Below are 16,018 nucleotides of genomic sequence, written 5' to 3' on the forward strand. Positions count from 1 at the left end.
GCCCGGCCCTGGCGGGGTCCGGCACTCTGCCGGCAGGGCCATGGCCTGCACAGGCTCTGCCCGCCGCCCTGGGCAGGACCTCGCGGTGCTTCCCGAGGCACAGAGCATCCCAGCGAGCCGCGGGATGAGCGGGGAAGGGCGATGGCCAGAGCAGCCGGCAGGCAGGTAGGTTACGAGGCGCCGGGGAAGGCGGCGAGCACCGGGGTGCGCGGGGCCGCTCCCGCGGGCCGCACCTGCGAGAGCGCCCGCGCTTGTCCGTGGGGCGGGGGCGCGTCAGGGGGCACCGCCTCGCTCCGCACCGACACCGCCCGGGGCCTCGGCTCCGCGCTCGGCTCCGTCTCTCCGCAGCGGCGCTGGGCGAGCGGCCGGGGCCGGCGGCGACGCCCGCCTCTGCCTCCTCCCCCTCGGTGCCCTGCCTCCTCCCTCCTCCGGGCGGGCGGCCGGCTGCTCGGGCAGGGCGGGCGGCAGGCAGAGCGCGGCTGAAAGGTGTTGCTGGAGGGGAAGTTTGGAGAAGGTCGCCGGGTGCCTGGGCGCCTCCGGCAGCATCATGGCGGAGCAGGGAGAGTCGCCGGTCCACGTCCAGCAGCCCCAGCCGGCGCCCGCACCCGCCGGCCCGGCCGCCGGCTGGCCCATCTGCAGGGACGCCTACGAGCTGCAGGAGGTGATCGGTCAGTGGAGCGGGGGCGCGGCGGGGCGGAGGTGGGGAAGGAAGGCAGGGATGCCGCGGCCGGCTCCGGGCCTACCGGCGCTCGCTCTCCCGCAGGCAGGGCTCGCTCACTGCGGCGGACGCACCCGGCACTGCGGCGGCGGCTGCTGCAAACTTTATCCGCCCGGCAGCGGGCGGCCCCGGGGGGCGGCGGCTCCTGCCAGAACCCGCCGTGCCCCGCCCGGTGCGGCGGCGGAGGCGCCGCTGTCCTGCGGTGCATCGTCACTCCAGCCTTGACCTGCCGGTCTGCGCTGGGACCCCGGCAGCTCCGCAGATGCGCTCTGTGTGCTTTGTGTGTCTACGCTGTGTGTGTCCGTGGATGCGCACATGTGCGTGCATCCGCTTAGATTACTCTGCATTTTTCCGGTGCTTTCGTGGGGGAGGTAAATCTCACCCGTAGATCTGCTGCTCACGTGACGACTCTCTCTTAATCAGTGTGTATATATACACGTATATACGTATTTAAACTATTTCCACTTCTCCCTCGCTGTTTCATCTTGTTCGCATCTCCTTATGCCCCTCGGCCCTATGCCCGTCGGTGGCACGTAAGGCCAGCGGGGGATTACAGCTTCGTTTTCACCCCAGCCAACCTGATTTGACCCGGTTTGCCATGTGAAGTTTAACCCGTCTGCTGGCCCCCTCCCATGTCCCTGTAGGAAGGGGACTTTCTTGGTTTTGTGCTTCAGCACTTTGTTCATGTATCCAACTAATGCAGATCAGATGTGTTCAGTCTCCATTCCCTTTATTTGCATTAGGTTGTTTTGAATTTTGCTTTGTGAAATGCTAACTGTTGTTGAAAGTATGTGCGATGGAAAGTTTTTCATCTCTTGCCCTAGATGCTGCTTGTTGCTAACGATCTACTTTGGGAAAACTTGCTTTTATTTGTATGTAACATTTTAAACTTCTAGCAAACACCGCAGATGGCAAAGACCAGCTCTGATTGCTGTTTCTTACAAATAAGGCCACTTAAGTGAGAAAAGTCCGAGTGACTTGCTTGCTGATGCTGTTGATTATCTTCAGTATTACACTAATTACTAATTGTTGTCAGGCTGATGACAACCAGAATTTCATGTTATCAATCTGGAAGTTGTGTGTGTTCAGTTTTGTCATTAAGCTTTTTTATTTTCCACAGGCAGAAACAAAATAGTTAAGAAAAGTACTTCTTCCTTAAAATGGGATGGCTTTTCGTTGATCCAGGTGTACCTTTGTGTTTCTGTTTGTACTTCCAGGCTGTGAATAGGGACTGATGAGGGTTCGGGTGTTCAGGTCCCTGGAGGTGGCTGACTGTGTTCAGTATTGAGCAGATGTTGCCTATGGAGGCCCCCCAAAAGTATGGGTTTACTGGACAGAGGATTGTCTTCCTCAGTCAGGGGAATAGGTCAAAGTTAGCCAAGTGGAAGTGATTCTATAGCATAAAGGTGTATCTCTGCTGAGGAGAAGATCCCTCTTCTAAGGTGAAAAAGGCCTCAAAGGTGTTGGATTAATCTTTGTCTAGGGTGTAATATGGGTCATATGAGTTACTTAAATAGGAGTTGTTTTCTGTTACAGTACCTGTAGAATGCTTGTGTGAGAATTTCCTTTAAAACCTCCTTTCCGCTTTATTCTTTCTGTTTAAAAGCTTGTATCTTTTGATATGTGAACTGTAATCCTAACAGCTAATATATATTTATATACATCTATTGAATGAGTGGGTGTTTGTTGGACTTGCAGATACTGATCTGTAGAGAAACTTTTTGCTAGTTACCTATGGGTGCTCCTAAATATTGATGTTATTTAACTGAATGTCTAGGGAGTAAATTGAGGTCAGGGTATATTTAATGAGATTCGTGGACACACCGAACTTGCTTGCTGTAATTTCACTAAGCTTAGGTGTATTCCATGACTCTCTTTGAAAGTTGTTGAGATTTATTTTGTACCACTTGACTAAAAAAATCTTGTGCTTAGACAAACATGTCTTTTCATTAACACCTTCTTAATTTACAGGAGACTCACTATGAGATTAAATTTAGTCTGGATACTATTAAAATAGTAAAAAACCCTAACTGAACACACCCCATCCCACTTTCTAAAAAAAGCCCAGCCAAACCAAGGCCCCTGTAAATTCCATGTGTTTGACCACATGCTAACATAATTTTGGGGCTGTAGGATGAATATTGTTGGTTTTAATGAACATGGTAAGGGACTCTTAAAGAATATTTTTTATATCTGAGGGAGGAGAGAATGACACAGTCTGAACTTAGTTCAGCAGCAACCCTTTGCATGCGCTATGCCAGGGTTAATTACGTTGTGAACAGGAGTAGTTACCTCTTGCTGAAACAGAGCTGATCACTTCTGGAAATCACCACATACTTCTCCCTGAGGAGCTGTGTAGTGTCAGTTGAGTTCAGTTACAGCAGCCCTTTCCCAGTTAAGTGAGAAAAATAACAATGCAGTGAAGCACCATTTTGGGCTTTGCAGGAGGAAAGATACACCATAATGCTTTATCACCATGCCTCCTGACAGAATACACTTCAGATTCTTTAGCAGCTAAAGCAGAAATGCAGGAATAGCTGTCTTAGGAATTTTTAAAAGTTTTGGTGGGGATTATGGAATGAAAATAATTGTTAGTCTTGTGGGCTGTCTCCATCCCTTGGATTTAGCAGTTGGAGAAGTTCTATTCTTCTTCTCTATGAGAGCATGAACACTTCTTATTGCTCATCTGTGTCTAGCCACATGCTATATTGAAAACCAAGGCCACATGATACGGATTTCCAATTAAAAAGCTATTTTTTTCCATTTTCTGTCTGTTTTATCCTTCAGGATGGCTGGGAGATTCAAGTGTCTGCTGAGGAGAAAATACTAGCTTTAAGGAGTGCTTCTTATGAGATGTTATTCCAAGTCTGCTTTATTTTTTAGGAGGCTGGCCAGTTCTCTGTAAACTCTTTGTGTGCAGTTTCATGATACATTTAATCTGCTCTAACAGGCAGCTGCTGAAAGGATCACATTGATCTGACAGCGAACTAGTTCTTCTGCCGGGTCATTTTCCTGCTGGATCAGATTCCCTGTTTGACTTGCTGCATGGCTTTGTGATTGACAGGTTTGGTGCAAGGAAGAGGCTCTTCCAATTAATGCCTAGATGCTTATATTTTCTGGAGTGGGAGAAAAACACTGATTGCTTTCTGTAAATATGTAGTGTAAAGAGGAAACTTTTACATTAATTCAGACTAATACAGGCTGTCCATATATAAAAGCATTAGGTGGTAGAAGGGCATTCCTAATTGTTAGGAAAGGAGGATCCAACCAACCTACTGGCAGTAGTTACAGAGACAAGAACTGTAATTGCTATTAAGGTAGAGCCAGATTTAAATTAGTGAAGACCTGGGAGATCTCTTTCTAAAATTTAAATTCTTTAAAATGCTCTGTGGATTTTAATATGTGTAGAGGGGATTTTGTTGTTTTTTGTATTTTTTTTTTCTTGTAAGATGAATATGACTTGGATTAAAAAAATAGCAGCTAATAAAAGTGGTACTGTGAGAGGTGTTCTTCAGCAGTTTGGGTTTATAACCAAGTGTTCAGAATAAAATAACTGAGATTTATTTGAATTTGTCATGTACATGTGAGGTTTTTTTCCTCAGAAGTGATATCAATATTTAAGAAAAAGCATTTAAATGGCAATCAACATTAACAGTTTATTCAGTTTTCAGTTTTTCTAAAATAGCCTTTCAGCCTACATCATGTGGATGAGACAAAGCAGCATTAAATATTGGTCGGGTTTTTTGTTTTATTTTGGGTGGTGTTTTTTTATTTTATTTTTTTGTCTAGGCATGATCAAGTAGCTTCGACTTTATTTTGGAAAACTACTTTGGAGTTGATGCTTCTCTCCCAGATGTAACTTATTGTCATCCTGCACTGATGGAAGGTGGATTCTGTTACGGAGAAGCAGTGGATTATCTTGTGATTAGGTTGGGTTTCCATCATAAATTTATATTATTTCTCTCCTGCTGCAATTGACTTGGAAAATTATTCTGGCTGGGAAACAGCCAGAATTAGATTGAAATAAAAGGTTACTTTTATGAAATGGATTGTCTATATTGGCTGCAAATCATTTAAAAGTTACCTTAGTTGAACTTCTGTTTGTCTATTTTTTTTTCGAACTTTGAGCTTAAAAATATCTTATGGTTTCTTGCCTCATAAGGTGCAGTGTTGCTAAGTCAAGTGTGTTGGGATTTTGAGTAGACCAAGGCAGTATGTGAGCTTGTTCTGCTCTTATTATAAGCAGCCTGAGAATCACTCTTGGTTAATAGCTCTGAGGTCTTTAAGTGGTGCTTCTAGGGTATGTAATTTACTTTTTTTTTTTCTCCCCTGCTGCATGTACTGCTAATGGCTCTTTGTCTGACAGAGAATAGACTCTCCTATATTTGTTGCTATCAGAGATCTTTGACTATCTCTGTTTATGATCCTCAAGAACCCATGTTCATGATGGTAGTGCTGTACACTGTTTTGAAAAGCCTCTATAGTTAAAGGTGAAATTACAGTTCTTTGTTGTTGTTCTGTTAATCAGATGCTCATGTCTCATTCACATTTTCCAAAATTTCTTATCTCTGTGCTGAATCAGGATTTTTTTTTTTAACATTTGAAGGTCTTTCTTTTGCAGTAGTTTTTATGTATGTGCTGTAAAGTAAATCACCGTACTGAATGAAATTCCACACTAACAACTAAAGCTATGGCAAAATTTTGTATTTGCTCTTGCAAAACCTCCATAATTCTTGCTTGAGAGTCTGCATAATTTGATAAGCAATACTTAATGCTATCTAATGTCTTTTTACAAAAAGTTTTGGTAAAAAGAAAAATGTATCTTCCTTAATTCTGCTCCAAAGTAAATTCTATTCCTTACCAAAAAATCTTAAAAGTTACTACAGCAGCCTAAGCATACTTTACATGCACGTATTAAATACAGCCTTTGTAATATTAATTGTAGCTTAATACAATTTCAGCTTGGCAGGAAGAGCTTAATTTTGTAAATTAAATTTTATGTTTTGGAAAATAATTGGTTTTCTGTCTGCTAATAACCATCTGTAGAAACTGTGGAAATATTAAATCCCCATTTAGTATTTTAATAAGGAGTGGCTTTTAATTCAGTTGCCAGGATAAAGGTGGTCATGGTACAATTTAAAAACACCTTGTGGAACATTCACAGTGCTGTGCTGCTAATGAGGCTTGCAGAGCTTGAAGTTGTTAATTATTTGTTTTGTCTCCACATGGTAGTGTTGGGGAAGGGACCTGTCTTGATGCTTTTTTTTTAATGTAAGTATGTTACAAATGCCCTGATTGGAGACATGGTTGTACATAGCTGTAGTTTTCATTTGTTCAATAGAAGTAAAACTTGAATCGATTCAATGTTCAACCTTTTTTTTATAATCTAGTGGATTTTAAAACAAAATGATTGTAAATTGTAAAAAATGAAAGAAGAGCTTCCTTTGGGTTTCTCCTGATTGGAAGTAACGAGGATATTAAGGTTGTTTTAAAGTTACCTTGTTTACTGTAAAGGAACATATATCAACACATCAGGCAATTGGCTGGTGCTGTGTAATGATAATTTAGAGAAAATATGCTTTCCTGCTCTTCTGATCTGCCTACTTCCCTATTGGTTGCTCTCTTCTCCCTATGCTTTTTCTTTCCCTTCCATCCAAGTTCTTCTTACAGTAAAGGCCCAATACCTGCCAAGTCTTGGCTCTGCAGGATTTGCTTGAGTGTTGGAAGAGGAGCCACTCTACTGGTGAGCATGTAGGAATTTGGAGGGATTACATGATTTTGCCTCTGGCTTAGTGTTACAACAGCAAGGCTTTGTATCTTCAGAGTAGAGCATCTTCTTGTAACCAGCACTGTGCTTGGATGGCAGGGGCCAAGTTCAGACCTGGCAGAGCTATTTTAGATTGAGTCAGATGTTGTTCTGAAATGACTTAAGAACTGCTTTACTTTTTTACTTTTAGTGAAGAATCACTTTCTCTTAGGTCCTAGACCAGTTGGGTTTGTGTTTTTTTTTCCAGAATCTGTTTGTCAAATGGAGCTTCTCTTTGTTAACTGGAAACAAAACCACATCTGTTCTGATTGGCTTGAGGGGAAAACACAGTTAGCTCTCCATGCAAAGGAGATCTGGGTGGCTCATATAGTGGCTACTTGTCTAGGTCATATTTAATTCTTGTGTGCAATGCCTTGGTTCTCTCTTTCTCTTCCTCCATTTGACCTTCCAAAATAATTTGGAACTGTAAGGCAGCAGTTGATAAAAGCTTTTTTTTTTCTTTCAGTAATAATAGTAATTCTTGATGTTTAAAGAATAGACCCTAAAAATCAAATTAAGTTAGCTACTCTTGTTAACTTCTTGGGTTTGCTGAAGTCACTGGGATGAGCAGAGGTTGCAGAGGAGTACCATGCTTGTAGCACTTAGAAAACAAATATGTCACTAGGACATTTTCTGGTGCCCAGAATTAAAAGTGAATTTCTCCCCAACCCCAAAAAATCATACTTAATATATGTTGATACTTCTTGTGTAAATAAAGAACGAGCTGTGTTGAGTGAGTGGATTTTTCTGCATTTCTGCCTTTTACAGCACAGCCTTTCCAGTGGGATGAAATCCTTACAGCTCCACTAGATTTTACTGTTTCTTGCTAAGTTTGAAGGTCTTAGGATGTGCACAAGGGTTGCATGGTTGAAGCTTGTGAGTTTAAGAACATTATCAGGCAGAATGAGGTGAGACTGGTATGGTATAAAAGTCTTGAGGAAAGAATTCTTTCTAAAATGTTACTTTTTCCTTATAAGTGAAACTTTAGTCTGATAAATTAGCTGTCTCAATTAATCCTTTATCTTTACAAATAACAATTTCTGAATTATTTTATTAGCCTAATTATTCCTGTGGATGTCTAAATGCCTCTGAGGTATTTTGATTGCAAGTTAAATATAGATGAAACTTGAGAGTGTCCTATAGGCTGATGTAACATAATCATTACATAGCTTTTGAGCTATGCTTCTGCACTTAGAAAAATTAGAATTGGAAGCAGACTGAAAATTTGGAGCTTTTTTGTGTTCCTAATCATCCTTTCAGAAGAATTGTCTACTTAAAGGTCTTGAAAGTCAAGATCCATAATGAATGTCTGTGTGCCAAGTATACTTGGTTCAGGGTAGTGGTACAAAAATAGTTAACTGACCAGAAAAATACTGTGTGTTTGTTAATTGTGGTTTCTGTCTTTTATGAGTAATATGAACAAGAGCATAAACTTAAGCTATTGCTTTAGACTTCTGAGAAGTAACATTTTGGACTCAGAAGTATGGCCATTTAATTATAAAGTTGCTTTTTCCTTCTCACTTTCTTGCTTTGAAGACATTTTATTACAGGTGCTGAATTTAAGCTTATAATTTATTCCTCTTAGTGTCTTGTGCTTCCAGACTCTAAGCCACTTCAGACTAATAATAGGAACCTCATTAGAATTGCCTAATGAAAATTTGATGATATGATAGTATTCATATTTCTCCAACTCTGCCATTGTTTCATGAGAAGCAATATATGAGAAATAGGTAAGTTTTCTGCTTGTAATGTGTGGTCACAGTAGACTCAAATTTTAGGAGGCACATTTTGTTGGGGTGAACTAGCTGAAGATTTGTAGCTCAACACTGCTGTACTAATTAGAGATCTTTATGACACTACAGTAGCAACAATGCCTTTGTTTTGGTGGATTGCTGCTTTTCATTCTCGGAAGAGAATGATGCACTATGTGGTGACATCCGGAATACTTGGAAAATACTGCATTCATGGCATTAGAATTGTTCCAAGTGTTTACTTTCAAACTAAATGAGAAACAATAAAATATGCTGACTAAATCAACACCACAATTTGTTTATAGTGCTACTTCAGAAATGAATAGTAGTTCTTTTTTAACAGTTTCTTTCAAGGCAGGAGACCTGACTCAGCATAGCAAATCTTCAATTTGTTCTATTTTTATAAGGGGGTTCTGTGGAGTTCTGATGGTACCCTGGTAAGGAAACTTTTGGTTCCACAGTGAATACCAGATACCAAGTTCTTCCATACTTATGCAGAGACATTTTCAGCATGGGTTTTGCCTTCCAGATTTTTAGAGTTGTATGCATATTGAATAATGGTTTCTATATTGATGGTGAAACAGCAGGGAGAACGAAATGATCAGAATCCATGTTTCTTTTCAAGTGAGGATGAGTGGATAATAACATGGCAGATAAAATCCATAAATTCTTAATCAAGTTGTATCCTTCACTCTTTTTCATGCTTTTTGTTGGAAAAATGCAGAATGAATATGGATTTGTTGAATACATTAAGTGGAGTACTGTACATCCATGTTTGTCCTTATCCCATGGCAGCCCCAGCATAGTATCATAGAACTTTTACTATGACTTAGATTACTGTTTCCAATGACTGGAGCCCTCTGCAGTTTGGGTCAAAACCCAATGCATTGATTGATGTGTCAATATAACAATCATAATCTAGACTGGAAGATGACATGGAAGATATGAGTCAGTCCTCAGAGGTAGCAGATGATGATGCCTTGTGGCATCTCTGGCCACAAGGGTCATGGGTCTCACTGTCTACCAGCAACTTGAGTCCAAGTTCCTTACTCAGCGCTTGTAAGTGCTTGATGTTACAGGCAGTTCTAGTACTTCCTGTGCTGTTGTACTTCCCAGTGATGGGTTCATCACCAGCACTGGGATCTGGGATGTTCAGTGCTGTACAAGAGGGAGTGATCCCCATGATCCCCAGGAATCTTGAAGCTGGGAGGGAGGGGAAGGAGAAATCTGTTTGGTTTGTCTACTTGGTTCACAGGCCCTTCAGTGCCTGAGAATAAAGGGGAAAGGAATGAATATGTCACCTGTCCAGTCCCAGGGAATTCCTGCTTGCCTTATGACGGTGGTGTTAGTTACGCCAGTCACATTACAAGGGGTCAGGAGCAGGGCCTGTGGGTCACACCAGTCCTATCCTGATGTTTCCACAAGGCAAATTCCAGTTCTGATAACTCTGAAGTCTCAAACAGTGGTGATTATGGATTTTTTGATATATATTTTTATCACCTGTAAATAAAACTTCTTATGAAGATAATTGAGATGTGGAGCAGAGCAAAGGGAATTTAATCTTGAGTAATGTTTATAATAGGGGGTTTCCCTTGACAGTTCCGTTTCAACTTTATTTACATGACTCACTTATTTTAAAGGACAAGTCAGGGAGAAAATAACAACAACTGAAAGTGAACTGCTTTTGTTTAAGTTTTCCTTACCAGCTGTGATGCTGACATTTCCATGAAAGGTTTACTTGAGCGTCCCAAACATAGTTAATGGTCATCCTTGAACTTCTCAGTCTAGTCTTAGTGTGTTGATGGCCTTGTATCAAGCTGACAAGTGCTGAGCTCTGTATGGCTCTAGGCAAAAGTCTCCTTAACAAGAAAGTGTCTGAAAGCAAAAAGCCATCGCTTAGGCTGATATTATATTTTAAAGCTGAACACAGTCACTATTAAAAAAAAAACTTATGTCAGATCTACATATATCTGGTTTCACTTTCTAGCTACAGATTTCTTAAATACTTTTGTCAGTGACAGTAGAACTCGTAACATTCTTTTACCCATGGCTGGTGTTGATAGCTGATTGTTCTTCAGATAAGAAAGATGTTTCAGAAGAGGTCCTGCAATATAGTGTGTCTGAGCTCTCTGATGGAGGGAAGTAAGATTTGTATTTTCCAGATCATTAGTAGAGCTTCTCTACTTTCTTGTTCAGTTCCAATTTGTCATATTTCCTGAATAATTAGTTTGTGATTGACACGTATTTGCTATACTCTGATGCTAGTAGCCTCTGTGTTCAAGAAAATAGTTCTATTTAATGTGCTTTTGGCAGAAAATTTTATTCTGTTCTGAAGATTTGACATGGAGCTATAACACAGTAAACCTCAAAATATTTTCTGTAATTTATCTAGGCAAAACATTTATTATAACCAATTCTTTTACTATTTTAGTGAGTTAATAAAGAGACTATCTCAGAAAGCTAGGTAATTTCCTCCTGTGGCTGTTTTTCTTGCATGTGGGGGTTTATTGCTGTTTGTGAATCCCCCTGCCTTTTTCCTTCTGTATGGAGAATGATATCTGGCTAATGCTGAAGCTTGCTTTTTCTTAGCTTTAGCACAGGTTGTCTTAACACTTGCATAGAACTTTTCTATGATGCATAATCATTTTGACATCAGCATTTAGGCTATTTATGACTTCTCTGCAATCGCTGAAATATCTGTATAGTGTATTTGGATAGGTTTTTCTGGATTGTTTATAAAATGGGCTTTTAAAAAGTAGTATGGGATCTCAGCTAGATCTCAGATTTTGTGTAAGCTAATTTCCCACAAAAAGGTAAATACAACAATTTAGTAACCCACTGGTTCTGTAGCCGCAATAGTGATGTTTTAAAATGTCCAACTGCAAAACAAATTGATTGAGGAATTAAAGAGATCAATCTTTGAATGTTAAAAATGCAGAAGTAGCAGTTCTAGGTGTGGGCACTGATTTCATGTAACACTTAGTGTATTTAACTGAATTATATCATAAGTGCTAGGATAAGCAAAGTAGTATCCAAGTGAGCTATAAGGAGAGAGATTTGATCCCAGCATGAATTCAGAACACAAAGTGGGCAGGAATTGTTAGGGAAGGAATGATTATTGTGAGCTTCTTAAGAACTCAAGTATTTGTCATGCGAAGATGTAACGGGAAATAATGGCTCATTTTCTGTGAAGAAGCTAAATTTCCAAAAGATTTAGAGCTCAGTATGGAGGTGTAAATGAGCTTTACCTGGCTGATTTATAACTTATTTTAATCAGTGGAAGTAATATGAAAGAAAGTGAGTAATACTGAAAGTTGTCTAGAGTATTGTGGAGTAAAATCTAGCAACCGAAAAGAATTAAATATTCTTTGCTCTCTGTTTGTTAACCAAAAGTATTGCTTTGCCACCAACAGAATTAATTCTTTCGAAACTGAAGAGACTGGTTCAGCCCACTGCTGCTATGGAATATTTTGAAGGGCTGATTGGTTCATAACACATTTAGTAATGCTGGAAATATGCTGCACAATATTGTGTGCAACATGCAGTACATAGAACGTACCTTTCCAAGCTTGCATATAAGTACAGGTGCTTTGTATCTTACATTAAAAACTCCACATGTATTCATGAGTAGAAACCTAATCTAGATTTGTGCACAAATGCATTCTGCTCCATGCAAAAGGAATCCTGCAGTTACACTGTATAGGAGTTACATTTAAGAGTTACCTAGGGGGGTTCTTCAAAACTAGGATGTCATGGGAGATTAAATATTATTAGGAGGTTTCTGTAGGTTGGGGGAGCAGAAGTGTACAAAAATGCAGGTGGCATAGCTTGGTATAGAAGACTTTATAGATTCTGAGATGAGATATTTAGTCTTCTCCAATTGCAACTGTTCTCTAGCCCTTCAGATACCTAGTTAACAAGAAAATTTACCATTATCAACAAGTTTCATCCTCCTCTTCAGAAATTAGAACCAGCGTAGTATTGGGGAAAGTCTCTTTTGTTAGAGTGACCTAAACTGCAGAGATCTTTAAGAAGTTTGTGCTGAAATACTGTAGAGACTAACACTGAGCCACTAAAAGAGAGACTTGAGTCATTATGGGCTAATGGGCTTTTGTTTTTAATGAGAAGAACAAAATTGAAAAGAAATGTTTGTGGTCTATTTTGAATACAGTTACTGTGCCATGATAAGTGGAAAGTATCAGACCTTTAGCAATAATGGAATAAATAAAGTGTCACATTCTTGTATGAAGGATGTGGGCATGTGCAATATGGTCCAACCATCTCAGCTCACTGTGTTTTTGAGACTTGACTAGTGGAGAGCAGTTAAAAGTAGAAGGTTTATGTCAAATATCCTTCTTCTCTTTGTCGAGTCTGGTTCTGCAGGGGTTAAATTCATGTTTTTAAAAGAATGAGAGAGGGAAAAATACCTTTATGTCAAATTTAGAACAACTTGAAGGAACTTGTTTGGGTAAACTTCAATCCCAGGTGAGTATTTGTGGAGTTTTTATATGCTCTCTGTGAGGTATGTGCAAAGTGGAATGCAGAAAACTGCTTTTAGGTTACATCCTTTCAGAAGAGGTGCAGTGTGCACATATGAAGTAGCTCTTGAGAAGGTTTCTATTGTGTGAATCCAGATGGTTAAAAGCAATTCTAATGGCTCTGTTGCATTGAGGATGGGATTGGTACGGAGTACATGGTCTGTAGCATGAAGGGACAGGTTGGCTGTAAGGGCATGCTCACACTAGAGAGGATGGCAGCAAAAACACCAGGGCAAGATGAAACTCTGACCTGTCGTCTGTTGTGAAATGGGAGTAGTAAGCATCTTGATGTGGTCTGAAATTGCATTGTTTCACTGCTAACTTTTGAAATTGGCAAAGAGAACTTGTCTGTAGCAAAATGACTTTTCCAGTAGTGGAAAAGCCCATTGTTCTTACAAAGCTGGGTTTTTTTTGAGTATGACCATGGGTAATCCTTTTGTTTTGTTCTGCTGGAGACAACTGGATGTAAAGGCTTCATAGTTTATGCAACCTGAGCTTTCATTATACTATATCAGTTTCCTAAACAGAGACTGGGTGTTAAACCAGTCTGTTTTGCTTATGTTGTAGTTAGTATTCTCTTCTTTGAGGCTTTTGGAAGACTTGCAAGGCTCAGTGTATCTGAAGAAGCCCTACCTTCTGACAAGGAATGGTTGACTGTAATCTATTCTATGCAATCATTTTCTGTGATCCTAATTTGTTATGCTAAATGGTTGCTTGTGACAATTTAGTTTCACTGTATGATAGGTTCATTACTTCTGTATTCTGTTACCTCTCAACTGAAATGGTTATTTAGGTAACCTGGTCTCTAATAGCTGTTCCTATGGAGCCTTTTGACCAGATATGAAAGCTGCAGGTTTTCCTTATCTCTATCCCTGATTGTTCACTTTGTGAGCCAGAGAGGGAGAGAACATCTTTAAGAGGAAGGGGGCATAAAGCTACTCAGTGTCTGGCTCCTGCTTCAGTGTGTGAAACTGCTTTTTCAAGCAGGTCTTATATGTACATAGGTCGAACCAAGAAGACTGCACAACTTGACTTTACTCTCAAACTAGTGTATTGTGTAGAGGATTAGAAAAGCTGGAGAAAGAAGAAACTAGGTACATTGGCTTTACTCTAAACCTAAAAAACCTTTTGCATTGTCAGCACATCTTAGTCATGTGGTGAAGAACATCCCATTGCAAGTCACCTTTGTCTGAGAAGAAAACACATAAAAGTATACTTTTTTTTGTAGTTGAATTTTTCCAAAATGTTTTGAACTGTTACTTTGTCATTTAACTTGAGGAAGTAGTCAAGATTTTATCATGGCATTGGGTGAATAAATTCTTTGTATGCTTATTTTGTTTGTCTTTTTAGAGGCTTTTGTATATAAATCTGTGTTAAAAGCAAAGATCTTGGTTGTTTTCTGCAAGTAGATAGAACGACTAGCATAGATGAAAAAGATACATAAGGAAAATCTTGGTCTTTTTTTCCTGTATACTTAATAGCTAAAAATACTTTCTCCTGTTTCAATGTACGTTTGTGTAGTCAAAGTAATGACAGGATTTGTGTCTTTATGTCTTCTGAAAGACGAATTCATTAAAGTGATGTATATGAGTCTAACCTTAGTTGAATTGTGCTGACTTGGTGGTTTCTTCCTTGGGATGTCTTATTTAATTTTTAAAATATCTTAATTCTTTTATTACCTACATTATTGGAATTTTTAAAGGCTTTGTTCTGTAAGCAGACAGAACAGGACATGTCAATATTTGTCTGTGGCCACATCCTGCAGAAACATGACTAGTTAGTCCTGTTGAGAGGTTTTTTTAAAGAGACTTTTTTTTATAAAGATGAGCTCAGAATTTTGACACAAAATTCATATGCAGTTAAAAAGCTTTGTGATTTGAGTGAAAACATCATGTGAACCAACAACACATGAAAATAGCTAAGCAAATAGCAATTAAAACATGTACAATAACTTTCAGTCATGAGGTATTGTTGGTGCTGTTTTCAGATGTGCAGAGGGAAAAGCTCTCAATTGTTCTTAAGTCGGCTGGTAACTGAATCCACGTTTGTAGAGCTTGATAACAAAAGGCTTTTTGTTCACAATTTGTATTCATCTAGGACATGCCAAATAAATAGAACATAGCTTATAAGCAGGCCAATATAACATGTTGCTCAAATGACTTACCAGAAATCCATGATTTATATTGAAATATTTAGAATTATGGGTAGAAGCTTGTTGGGAGCTTTTAGATTTCTGCATGCATGAGCACAATGTAATTTTTTTGAGGAAGCACACATTGTTATATTTGATGTGGCAACAAGATGTGCAACTTGAGCAAAACTCCTTCTGAATATTACTGGCAATCATTTCATTAATTTAGTGAGACAATACTGACTGAGTCAATGCCAGTGGGTGCCTGATAAAAGAAGCAACAATGCCTTTTACTCCTGTGGTTCACAAATAAAGCATTCTAGAGAAAATTATTCTATTTCTTCGCCCCACATTTGTTCAATTCCCCTGGGCTTTGTTACCAGCATAGTTGTGTGACCCTATGTGATTTGCATGCCAAGTAAACATGAGTGACTTTCTCTGCTGGGCCATTCAGTAACCTGCATCTTCTCACTGTTGCTGTGGTACTTGTGCCTCCTGTGCCCTTCACAAGGATCAGCATGGTCCTTGTAGGGTGTTACTCCAGTTGTGATGAATGAGCACGAACACTGGTGGAACTGCAGAAGATTTGGCATGTACAGTTTACTGGGTTTTTTTTTCTGTTCATTGGATAGGGGAGCAAAAAACCTGGTTAAATGGGGACTGGTCTAAAAGTACAGAAAAAAAAAGCAATTGATAAAGCACAGTACCCACCCCTCCATGTATCAACTGTGCAGGTCATGTTCTTGATTAAAACAGTTGTATCCAAAGACAGAAGTGTAATGAACTATGAAATGCATTGAGGTGGTTGTTATGTCTTGATAAATGAGCACATAATTTGAAATCATTTGCTTTGTAATTTTTTGTGGTATATGGAAAAGAAACTTTCAGGTTTTTCTTTTCCATCTGAGATGTGTGAAAGGTGTCTTGCTGGTGGAAAGGTATGCATGTGGAGAAAGCACTGAAAAAGGATAAACAGCACCTTTGAAGTTCTTTGTCAGTATGGGCTTCTCATGCTGGTCGCTGGTTTACCTCATCTGTGAATATCTGTTGATCTCTCAGACTGTTCCTTTCCTG

At 39.8% G+C, this 16,018-nt stretch overlaps 1 protein-coding gene across 2 annotated transcripts in view; it reads left to right on the forward strand.

The window, feature by feature from the left end:
* Nucleotides 1–24: 24 nt before the first annotated feature.
* Nucleotides 25–16,018, forward strand: part of STK39 (serine/threonine kinase 39) — a 74,924-nt gene continuing 58,930 nt past the window's right edge. Inside the window, exon 1 of one of the 2 annotated variants that reach the window (XM_030952364.1) lies at nucleotides 25–165. Coding sequence is in view for 1 of the 2 variants with exons in the window: in XM_030952363.1 (XP_030808223.1) it covers nucleotides 548–668 (121 nt within the window). In the remaining variant the exon portion in view is untranslated. Of the gene's footprint in view, nucleotides 166–292; nucleotides 669–16,018 lie in introns of those variants that run through there. The other variant, XM_030952363.1, reaches the window with a different exon arrangement.

This window comes from Camarhynchus parvulus, chromosome 7, assembly GCF_901933205.1.
Source record: "Camarhynchus parvulus chromosome 7, STF_HiC, whole genome shotgun sequence".
NCBI lineage: Eukaryota > Metazoa > Chordata > Aves > Passeriformes > Thraupidae > Camarhynchus > Camarhynchus parvulus.